Source organism: Aplysia californica, unplaced genomic scaffold (assembly GCF_000002075.1).
Source record: "Aplysia californica isolate F4 #8 unplaced genomic scaffold, AplCal3.0 scaffold00493, whole genome shotgun sequence".
Classification (NCBI taxonomy): domain Eukaryota; kingdom Metazoa; phylum Mollusca; class Gastropoda; order Aplysiida; family Aplysiidae; genus Aplysia; species Aplysia californica.
Window position 1 is genome coordinate 172,851 of NW_004797763.1, and position 11,651 is coordinate 184,501.

The following is an 11,651-nucleotide window of genomic DNA, read 5'->3' on the forward strand; positions in this document are numbered from 1 at the left end:
AATCATATATCAAATTTATCAAAACTCAGTTACTGAACAAATAAAACTTTGTAATTTTAGGTTTATGTTGCACCTTGACACCCAAGTCTTTATTCTGATTCAGCAGAGAAGGCACACCATTTATTTTTTTGATCCTACTCGTGAACCAAATGAGAGGCTAGGAGAGAAAAGTTCTGCGTGCACTTGACCAAAGCAAGACAGGCGTTTTGCCCTATATTTGCTCGTCAATGGTGCGCACGAACCAGTGCAGAGAAGATTTTTTGGTGACCATTCCGTGGAACGCCAACAATTATTTCACTATAATCTCCTTACTTGTTCGTTCAATTCATCCGTTCCTTTCATAACGTTTTAAGCTTACCACTTTCTTTTCCAAGGAGATGTACAGTCTTGCAGCATGCTGCTGTGCATAGAATACTCAGCCTCTACCATTAATATTTTCAAATTACCAAAGAGCAAACTGGGTGAAACGTTATAAAGTATACTTTGTCTTGTAATGATATTAAGGCTGATTATTTATATGGTGCCCACTCCTGTAAAATACAGTTTTAGGCTTTTTACATTACTTTCATCTCAACACAAATCACAGGCATGTGAAGGTGCATACATGGTTAGTGTGTTCTTTAGATTAATGCTAATACATAAGTTAGCATTTATATCATGACTAGACAATCGATCCTGATGTGCACAATGTAGCCTACCTCAATAAGAACAAGTTAGATTTGAATTATTTTTAAAATGATTAATGTGAGAAAGGAATGAAACTCACAATTATTTTTTGTGCTGCAATTTGAACGCTGGGTCGCTCGAATGAAGAATATCCATCAGACATTTTATGAGAAGATTGAAGCCGAAAAACACAGCACAACAAACTACTCAGTGGCTATTAACGCGGTCATACAGGTCGGAGACAACACATAAACATTAGGAAAGATCCATTTGTGGGGTTTATTTATTGCAATATAAATGTATTCAGTCTACGCCTACTTAATGAATACAGTCAATGGCCAGGGGTTAGATGACATAAAAAGGTATTACTATGATGTATTAGTGTGTGTTTTGTAACACAAAGACAGAAGGAGCGAGAGGTGCAATGGAGAGATATAGAAAGAAAGAGAGAGAGAGAGAAAAAAAAAGAGAGAGAGAGAGAGAGAGAGAGAGAGAGAGAGAGAGAGAGAGAGAGAGAGAGAGAGAGAGAGAGAGAGAGAGAGAGAGAGAAAATGAGAGGATGGGGGATCGTAAGAGAGATAGAAAGAGATAGATAGATACACAGCGAGAAGGAGGGAAACACGGGAAGAATGAGAGAGAGGGAAAGAAGGAGAGAGAGATTGAAAGGGACAGACAGACAGAGAAAGAGAAGGAAAGAGTACGAGTCCTAAAGAATAATCAATAAAAATATATAGCAAAGTTACCAAAGTAGCAAAAGATTCCAGTTGTACCGAAGTCTGTTTCGCCTTGGATAATATACTTCTTGCTTAGTTTGTACTTCACAGATCAGTCTATTGTAAGTGTGATCAACCGTAGACTAATTGTTCTTCTTCTTCTCCAGTCGTCGTTTCTGTAGCAGACATTAACGATCGTGGTACCCGATTCCTTCCTGTTGTCTGACTTCTTGATCAGCTCCGTTTTTCTCTGTGTTATGAGTTGCAAAGTAGTTCTGGCCATCTGTGTATGCTGTGTGTTTGTCTTCCTCTGCTCTTCTTCCCCTGTGTCTTTCCATACAGCAGCAATTTCTCTAACGTATTTGATCTATTTATGTGACAAAAAGAATCTCAATTGTCTTTTTCTTCTGGTTTTGGTTAAGGATCTTTCATATCCCGCCATTTGGAGCACTTTTCTATTTGTTTTTCAGACATATTATTATAAAATCCTAAACCGTCCACCAAAGCTTAGCTCCTATACTATATGGAAAGTGAACAACAAGACATGATTTGAGCGATATGAAGGGCAAAGGAGAAAAAAGTTTTTGCACGATTTCAGCTACTATATTGTAATAATATAGCAAAAATGGTGATACTGACAGTGTCTTTCACAAGGGTGTCATAGCGCGACTCACGAGGCGCACGCAAAGCAGAGACGTTTTTATAAGGAGCAAAGAGCGTTGGCCATGGCAGTGGCAGTGTGCAATCAAGGAGTATAAGTCTTTATCTCCAGCTTTGACTTGGCATAATGAACGTTAAGGAAAACAGTTTGTACAGTGATTTTGTAAGTCCAAAAATACATCAACCAGTTAGTCGACAGTGAGTTTTTTGAACGTCCCTGCCATTTTATCCCCGCCAACTACTCCGCCAGCCCCTCCTCCTGACCCCGCCCCCACAACCATGTCGACCAGTCCATACTTGTTGTCGTCTTCAAACTCCTTGTCGCATGTCTTGATGACGTTGCACCATTCCTGCGAAGAGGCAAACGCAGATTGAGTGATGAGGATAAAGAGAACAATGTGTCACGATGCGGTGGAATCAGGCGCTCGTCAATAATGTTTGGGCATGTGGACTTGTTGGTATCATCTGAAAGCTTATTCATAGGCCTTGCTTTGATAGAAAAAAAACTCCATTTATCTAGACTAGAATTAGACGTATTTGTGTTTGAAGGAGATAGGGTCACCTTGTTTCAGTTGAAAAATGTTGGTAATGCAATATCTTGAGAGTCTTTGAAAACTGAAAAATTACATATTTTTTGCCTTTAATAAATGTTTTTCAATAAAATGTATATGGAAATGTGTTTTTATATGAACATATAAGGTGAGGAGCCAAAAGACAAAAATTTCGTAAAAATTGCCAGACTGGAAGAAAAATGCCTGTGTCTTTGATTTTATAATTTTGACTAACCCCTGGTTTCACAACGATGCCTCACAAATTATGATCATTGCATCATGAAATACGAAAAGATAGTTTATATCAGCCATTGTTTACTTTGTTGAAAAGAAATCAGTCACAGTCAAAATACAGGGTGATCCCCAAAAAAATTTAACAGCTTTTTTCTGAATATCTCGCACAAAAGTTGTTCTAGAATGCTGTAATTTAAAACAAACATAATTCATTCAAAAGGATTTTGTTTTGATATTAACTCAACGAAGAAAAAACACGTTTTGAAAAAGGAAACGGCTAAAAGAAAAAAGTACCCAAAAACGCAAAGTTCACCACTGTTTAAACATCTTGTAAAAGAAGTCGTGAAGAAATTAGTTATCGTTTTTCGTTTTGTTCTCTTTTACATTAATTTTCTATCCCTGTGACATTTAAACAATATTTATTTCCTTTTACAGAGTTTTAAAAATCTAATGATTTCATTCTGAAATTCCTAGAAGCAGTGCTCCACATTCCCTCCTTTGGACTCTACACATTTTTAACACGTCGTTCAAAATGTTCAGTGGCGCCCTAACACAAGGACCTGCTAAACCATGAGCTTTTAAAGCCACATACACTGTATATGTTCACTAAGAAGTGACTTTTAGAGACAATAGGGTGGGATGCCCATTAGAGAGCATTTTTGAAGTCAACATATCCCCGCAGGGTGAAATTGGGCTTTGCACTAAACCAAATGTCCTCGAGGAAATGATCCCTCTTTACAAGAGAAACGAGGAATCATGAACAGATTGCCATGCTCTGATTCGTGTCATCTCGGCCTAGCGGAGATTAACATGGTATAGACGTAGAATAAGATCTGCCATGAGAATGCAGACTGTTGATGTGTAGGAAAGTCCTAGCTACAGATCGTCTACTGACAGACGTCTCATGGGACTCGGCTACTGAAATCTGCACTCTGGTGACGTTTAAAGGGCTGCACAGGGTGAGTGTTCGATTTAAAGTGGTCATTTTTTAAAAGAACATTATAGTTCTGATTTGCAATAGATCCAAACTGACGGAACGTCTCTACTCATGACGCCAAAGGTCTTGAGGGCACCTAAGCATTCTCGCCATGCCGTGCGCAGAACTTACGAAATGTCAAGGATGGTGAGTTTGTGGAAAGGTAATGTTCAATACAAAAAGCTCTCTGCTCTTTACTAAACGTAGCCATGATCTCAGCAGGCAAACACATTTTGGGAAAAGTAATATCTGCAGACTTCTGTTGACTTGTTAGACTGCTGTAGCTTGCAATATGGCGCGATTGGTGCCACTTTTAGTGGTAGGCCTAATGCGAACTCGTCATGCTATGAAAATAACGACAAGGTTGAAAATGGGTTGTACTTTTAATGCGTTATATAGAGCAAAACCATTCAATGGACCTATCTAAAATACATATCAGACAAATTCCTTTTGGCTTCCAAACGTTACGTTCAAATCTGAAACACAAAACGTCAGTATGGAGGAAGATATTTACAAAACAAGTTGTAAAGTTTTTTTAGTCTCACCCTGTAAATCAAGATAATGATATTATTGGTGATGGGTTTTTTTTTAAACATAGCACTCACGTGATCCGTGACGTCAGGTCTTTCTCCGTCAAAGCATTTAGGAAGTAACTCCCTGTCTATATGTTCGTGGAGCGAAGCGTAATCGCTGCCGTGGAAGTGAATCTGGAATAATAAGCCAATAGTAATGTTTTTATTTTGTTATTATTGTCATCATCCATTTCCCTTATCTATTTGTTTGTTGGTGTTCTTTTTCGTTGTTTCTGATGTCTATTTTTTATAACACGTAATACGTAACAGAAAAATTTTCAATTATCAGTTTTATTCGTATCTTTAATAATATTTTGTTTAGGTTTTTTATAAATAAGCAATCGGCAGAAAAGAATAATGTACAAGTTGATGAGTATGCCTTAGATGTAATGTGGCATCTTCTTTACCCTTGGATCTAGTTTTGGGTCCAGTTTTGGCTAAAAGAAGGAAAATATTTCTAAAACCTGCCGTTGAACAGATATTTGATTGTGGTATAGTGATCGATTAAGGACATAATATTATTATGATGAAACAAAATTAACTCCCCCCCCCCTCCTCCCAATTGTTTTGACTTTCATTTTTAAAAATAAAAAAAATTGGTAGTCTTTACCTCGACAATGACAGAGAAGGTAGAGTAATCTTTGAATTTGTTAGGAAACATCGTGTTTAATGAATTGCTTCCCTTGACAGAGTGATTTTGATAAAATAACAATACTGTTAAGGAAACCTCGTGGTCAGTGTTTTGCTCTTTTTGACAAACTTATCTTGATAATTATTACAATTTAGGAAACTTTGATTTAAAATGGAAGAATCTGTAATATCCACTACCCATCCCTGTTGCAGTCTAAACAATACATTTATTGTATCCGTGAAAGTCATTCTTAGTGAATGGAGTTTTTAAATATTTTCTTGTTTTGTTTTGTTTGTTTGTTTATTTGTTTTTTCTTTTGGTTTTCTTTTTAGCTTATTCTTGTTGTGTGTGAGGGGGGGGGGGGGGACTTTTATAATTCCTTTCTTTCTTGTGTTTAGACCAAAGCAATCTATTTTGACAATATTATTTCACTATGTAATAGCATTACTAAAAGAAAAAGAAAGACAAAAGAAAACTCTTTAAAAATGGTACGTATGGACTTTTCAAAGTCAGACAACATGGTTACCACAGTTATTCACTTTGTCATATATGCAGCCCTTTTTACTGCAGTCTTTACATTACTTTGGGATCATACTTGATAAGTTCCCTACATTTTCCCCGTATGCTGTCCACAATCGACACATTTTAATGGACTGGTCTAAGTTTGACAAAGTGTATAACAGCAACTTTTAACCGTAAGCAATGACTGGTCATTGCACATCAACATCTCAGCCAGAGTTGACAACTACGGGTATCCATCACTAATTATAACTGAATATGATATTTGGAGATCAAAATAGTAAACTTGCTAAGAGGAGGCTTTTCCAAAACCAAGTTGTCGTCTTTCGCTTCTCTCTTAATAAAGGATTCAGAACCCCATAAAACATTTTCAATGTTTTGAAAGTGGAAAGAAAACTTTGTCTTGTAGTTTGGTTCAAACTGAATGGTGTTTGGTTCAAGAATAGTTTGGTTGGAGGAGTTACTTCTGCCTCGGAGGCGTCTGTGGTTGACATGCAATGACCAGTCTTTCGCTACGGTTGTCAACTGCTCTGGTGCACTGTTCAAACGTTCGTGTTGGATCTTGTTCAGAAGCCCAGGGTATACTCTTGATATTTGGCAGGTTTCTTCTCTGGATTTGCTGTCTGTTCGTCTGATCTTGCTCATTCGTCCATTACACAACATTTCAACAACAACAACTGTTATTATTATGATCTTTTCTTGTGAATCATTGTTTTGATCTGCACATAGACTTGAAAAAAAGATATAACAGTTAAACAGATGGTGTCTCGGCGGCAGTGGAATCTGGCAAGATGTTAACAAATTGCTCATTTAACTGAAGTTAGCTGTTGCTATGTCAGCTCTTATTGCAATACCTGTACTGTTTCTCCCACATTCAGTAAATGTTGTACCCCAGTACCTGTATTATACCTAATCTAAATTAATAGCTTTTACTATAGTGTGAAATTATACAAGATAGAAAAAAAGAATAAAAATCAACAACCAAAGCCACCGACTTTCCTATCAAACATCTATTGTCCTCACTTCTCCTCCTTTTTTGGGAGTGTTTGTCATTCTCTTGTGACACCTCAAATTGTTGGCACGTATACACCCTCAGTGTGTAGCAAGTGCTGTAAAACTCTTACTGAAACGAAAACATGAATAACTTACGTTGTTTTCATTTGACGACATCCTATGTAAACTCACCCTTTGCAACAGCTTTTGTTTGAGGAAAGGCTTGAAGAGGGCGAAGATACTGGCGAAGGAGGAGGGCTCGTTGACGATGTGGACTGCCCGGAGACGTGCTGGAAATACATCCTGCGGAAGCGGCGAAACGTCACAAATTTGGTGGAGACGAGGGAATGATTATAATTTGATGTTTTACCTTCTCTTTGTCCTTGTCGGTATCTCTGCCTGTCTCTGTCTGGTCTGTGCATGTGTGTGTGTGTGTGTGTGTGTGTGTGTGTGTGTGTGTGTGTGTGTGTGTTTGTGTGTGTGTGTGTTTATCTCCCTGTCTGTCTGTCTGTCTGTCTGTTATCTGTGTTCTGTCTCAAAAAACATTCTCCCAACATAGAAATCGAACTCATGTCTTCTACGTGCGACAGCAAATCGTCTTATTGTCCATCAACACACGCTGCAAAAAGTTTTCCTGGTTCTCAAGTTGTTGTATTGAACTCACAGAGAAAATAATATGACGAGAGTCTGTCAGGTGTAAAACCCTTGTACCCATGCCAAGGATTCCCTGCTACAATAGAAATGTGGTTGTGGGTGTATAATGTAATGTTTAATGCCCCCTCTCACCCCCCCCCCCTCTTTGTATCCCAACACTCACACAATCGACAAACCTGTAACGTATCTAGGAAGCGAGCTGCCATGATCCCAACTGTTACTCTGGGCTTACGCTAAATTCGCTGTCTCAGAATGTAAAAAAACAAAATTCTGTCTGACATTGTTGACCGTTTTGAGATACTATGACCATGAAGTCTGAAACCAACGAAAGTATCAGCTCAATCAAAGTTGTAATAGTATTTGAAGTCGTTGTGTAGATATTCAAAGAAATGCATTTCAAAAAGTGTGACATGTGAAAGTAAAATATTTAAACGTCAAATTTCTCAAAACTATGTAATGAGCAGATAGAACATTGTAGTTTTAGGGTAGCAAAGTAATATAGTGGGGGATTCATGTAACCGAGAAAGATCTGTGAATAAAATAAATATGTCCATTTTAGAAGAGTGTGGCATACGAGTTTCTTGAACTGAATCATCGATATGTAACATTATATGTATGACGCCTCCAACGAAACAGTCAGCCACATGAATGGGCAAAACTTTGTCGGTTTAAGATTAAAACATTTACAGTTTCACTAAAAAGCTACCATCTGTTACCTGCCACAACTTGGCAATCCTTTTGGCGAACGAAGGCGACGTGTGTGTGAAATGGGAGAGAGTAAATCCGTCGTAGTCCAAAAGGAGGGTAATGCCATGGACTTGAACCCATTCGTCCTGGAGACGAGAGAAAAATAAACATACAATATCCACGACGTTGGACAATTTTTTTTTTGCATTCTTCTTCCTATTTTGGTTCAACATCTTATATTATGTTAATTTAAGAACATATTTCTGCGTGAATTTGACTGAACAAATCATGTTGATCTAAGGCACACAAAAAAAATGATAATTTGCCTTTTTCAATGAAGCCTTGATTTCAACAAACTTTGAAGGCCTTTTTCTCCCTATTTTTGCCTCTGTCACCAGACAACCCCTCACCTGCTTCAATGGCAAACATCTCGACTTCTACTAAAAGAAGATGTTTATTTTCCATCAAAATTAAGGCAAATGAACAGGCTTTATGATTATTTCAATAACTCCATATTATTACGCTTAAAAGCTAACACGTGACTGATTCCAGCGTGTTGTGATTTTACTACTGTTGAAAATGGTGGATAAGTAGGCCTACTGACTACTCTTGTAATCTGGCATAATTTTCTTGATTCACTCCCCTTCACTTACTTGATGAAAATTCCACAAGCAGAATATTATTATGGAAAGCTGGTCTTGTAACAAGATGGATTTTTCATTTTGCCATGCAGTTCATTTGTGACTAACATTATGTGCACCCCTACCCCCCCCCCCCGCCTTGTTCACGAACACACACACACACACACACACATACACACACACACACACACACACACACACACACACACACACACACACACACACACACACAGAGGCACGCACTCACAGACACACACATATACCTCTAAAGATACATGAAGCGGTAAGGCTCACCTGGATGATCTTTGCGATAGTGATGCAGTCAGCTTTGATAAGATCCATTTCTGAGAACCTGCCAAATTCCCATTTTCCTAGAAACAAAAAAGAACCCCAGTTATAGCAGATTTCATCCTCCCTCCCTATCCTCTAGCAAGTGTGCAATTAAAAAGATGAATGAGACTCTTTGATGAAAAAAATATTATCATACATTTGTGCTATAGAGATTTTGGTGAACAATTGTTTGTTTTTTGTGGATAATTTTTAAATAAAAATCTTTCCAGCCAAAATAAACACACACACCATACAAACACACGAACAAACACACAAACAAATTATACGCAAGCACATCCAGGAACGCACTCTTAAAAGCAAAAGTTGAGTAAGAAAAATCACCCATTCTGTTACATCCGCATTTTCTTATCCAACCCCTTTCCTGTAAAGAAAAAAAGAAGACGAAGAAGAAGAACACACACAAATGCACGCATGCGCACACATACACATATACACACATCACAAGTACACACACACACAAACATACACACACATATATACACACATACACTCACACACGAACATCGCAAACATTCGACCACACATATTTATTATCATGTTCTCTGTCCGTCTGGCTGTATGTATGCTGTCTGTTTTCTCCATCTCTCTCTCTCTCCCTCTCTCTCTCTCTCTCTCGCTCTCTCTCTCTCTCTCTCTCTCTCTCTTTCTCTCTCTCTTTCTCTCTCTCTCTCTCTCTCTCTCTTTATCTCTCTCTCTCTCTCTCTCTCTCTCTCTCACACACACATACACAAACACACACACACACACACACACACACACACACACACACACACATACAAACAAAAAGAGAGACAGACACAAACTCGAACAAACAAACAAACGTACAAACACACTTACCCGGTCTCTCCAGGATAACTGTTGCACCCAGTTTGTCTTTGATCCCTAATGGTGTAGTATAGCCGCTCTCAAACACATGCCGAACACACTGGGGACGTAGGTCTGAACGCAGACATGGCACACAAATAATATATAATAATAAAAAGCATTTGAAGAGCACACGAAAAAACGGGCATAGCCACAAACTGGAAATTGTGAGAGTGCCAATTTTAAAAGCTTGCGGACTCAAAATATCATATTATTACTTGTTTTACTGGTGGTTTATTGTTATATTTTTTAAATAGGAAATCGAACAACAATAATCAACGAACAGGTGTACAGAAATACAGTTATATGTGTCAACAAGCGTTCAAAATTGATATCCTCACGATTTTCAGTTTGTGGCTATGCCCTTTGGTCCTTGTATAGCTCAAGTTCCCACTCAACAGCAAGCTCTATGCGCTTTCCAATCTACTACCTCAGCATGCTAGATAGCGTTGAGAAACAATCTCAACTTCCAGGGAAGCATACAGTGCAAGCTGTATTTTGTAGGTGCTGAAACACAAACATACTGACAAGGTCTTTCTATGCCTATGGCCGGGTATTCATTCCCTCTTGGGTAAGGTAAGGGAAATTCATGTAAAGTGCCTTTCAAAAGGACTCAACGTCGGGCTCGGGGCTCGAAGTCCCAAACACAAAATTTCACGGTTACGAGTCCGGTAGCCAAACCAATAGACCATCGACGCCAGCATAATAATAGAAAATAGAAAATAGTCTAGTCGAAGAAATCATACCAGAGGGTAAATATAATAAGATTACTATTGTTTATTACAAGAAATTTGGCTCAAATCTGAGTAAGAGATACAAAGCTTTGGCAGCCATTTTCTCAATCAAAATATCTCCAGCTCTGTTAGAGATAGATGGGTACCTTTTCAATCAGAAGTTAGACAAATGAACAACCTTTAAGATGACACACATAATTCCATATGCCCAAACAATGAGGAGCCCCTCATTCCAATCAGTCGAGACCCATGTCCATTAAAAAATATTTTTAGGCATTTGTTGCAAAATCAGAAACAATTCAGTCTCAGAATCAGTTATTAAGCTTTTGGTGTGTATACTGACGTTACCTAAAGACAATATTTTTAGAAGAAATTTCTTTTCTGTTCTGGTCCTCCATTACCTCAGTCTCCCTCTCCCCCCAGTACAAATACACAACCACACACACACACTCACACATACACACACACTCACTCACAAACCCACACACAAACGCACGGACATATACACACCACACACACACGCAACAAAACTCTCAATCCTAACCTTAACTCCAGCCAAAATTCTCATCTCATGTAAAATTATAAGAAAACGTTATATTCTAAAAAGATAACCAAAACAGACACTTCCCGAAGTAATTAAAAAGTTGTAACTGCTCAATGCCTAGTTTTGAGAAATTTGACCAGAAAAATATTGAGTTTCATAAAATGTCAAGCGTTCTCGAATACAATCCTTCGAATTTCTTAATAGTGACTCCAAAGAATCTTACGATTTTGATAGAGTAGAAGGCCAAAAATGTCAGATTTTTGTAGAACTTTTTAGTTCTAAGGTAGCGAGTTGTATACATGCCCCAAGAATGTCACTACCTACCCCTGAAGATCTCCGGCTCCTCCTTGCGGGCTGTGTAGTAGTTGATGACCAGCTCAAAGGTTTCTTCTTGGCTGAACTTTCTCGCTCGGAGAAAGCGCAAGAGAAAACTGGTATCAGTGCGGGCCGTGAGTCCTGGGGGTTGAGGGGAAGGAGGTATTAGAAATGTTACCAATGTTGTTTATTATCCGACGCAGTACCATTGCATTACTATGCAAAAACACGTTACGAATAGTATTGCTGATCGTATTACCATCACTACCATCACATTACTATGAGACATCGTCATTATCAAGAACCAGATCTCTGGTAGAGAGAGAGAGGGAGGGAGAGAGAGAGA

General features: G+C 38.3%; 2 protein-coding genes across 2 annotated transcripts in view; both read right to left on the reverse strand.

Annotated features, from left to right (window-relative positions):
• Positions 1–2,210: 2,210 nt before the first annotated feature.
• LOC118477186 (alpha-tocopherol transfer protein-like) lies at positions 2,211–6,818 on the reverse strand (the record flags this gene model as incomplete). The annotated part of the gene is given in 3 exon segments (XM_035971754.1): positions 2,211–2,389; positions 4,406–4,507; positions 6,708–6,818. Coding segments are annotated over 3 exon segments (375 nt in total), but the record flags the coding sequence as incomplete, so codon positions are not given.
• Positions 6,819–7,852: 1,034 nt separating this feature from the next.
• The window catches only part of LOC101859960 (alpha-tocopherol transfer protein-like), a 5,053-nt gene continuing 1,254 nt past the window's right edge, over positions 7,853–11,651 (reverse strand). Inside the window, exons 2-5 of the mRNA XM_005105809.3 lie at positions 11,315–11,446; positions 9,686–9,787; positions 8,792–8,868; positions 7,853–8,002 (exon numbers count right to left, since the gene is read on the reverse strand). Of these exons, the coding sequence (XP_005105866.2) occupies positions 7,853–8,002; positions 8,792–8,868; positions 9,686–9,787; positions 11,315–11,446 (461 nt within the window). The remainder of the gene's footprint in view (positions 8,003–8,791; positions 8,869–9,685; positions 9,788–11,314; positions 11,447–11,651) is intronic.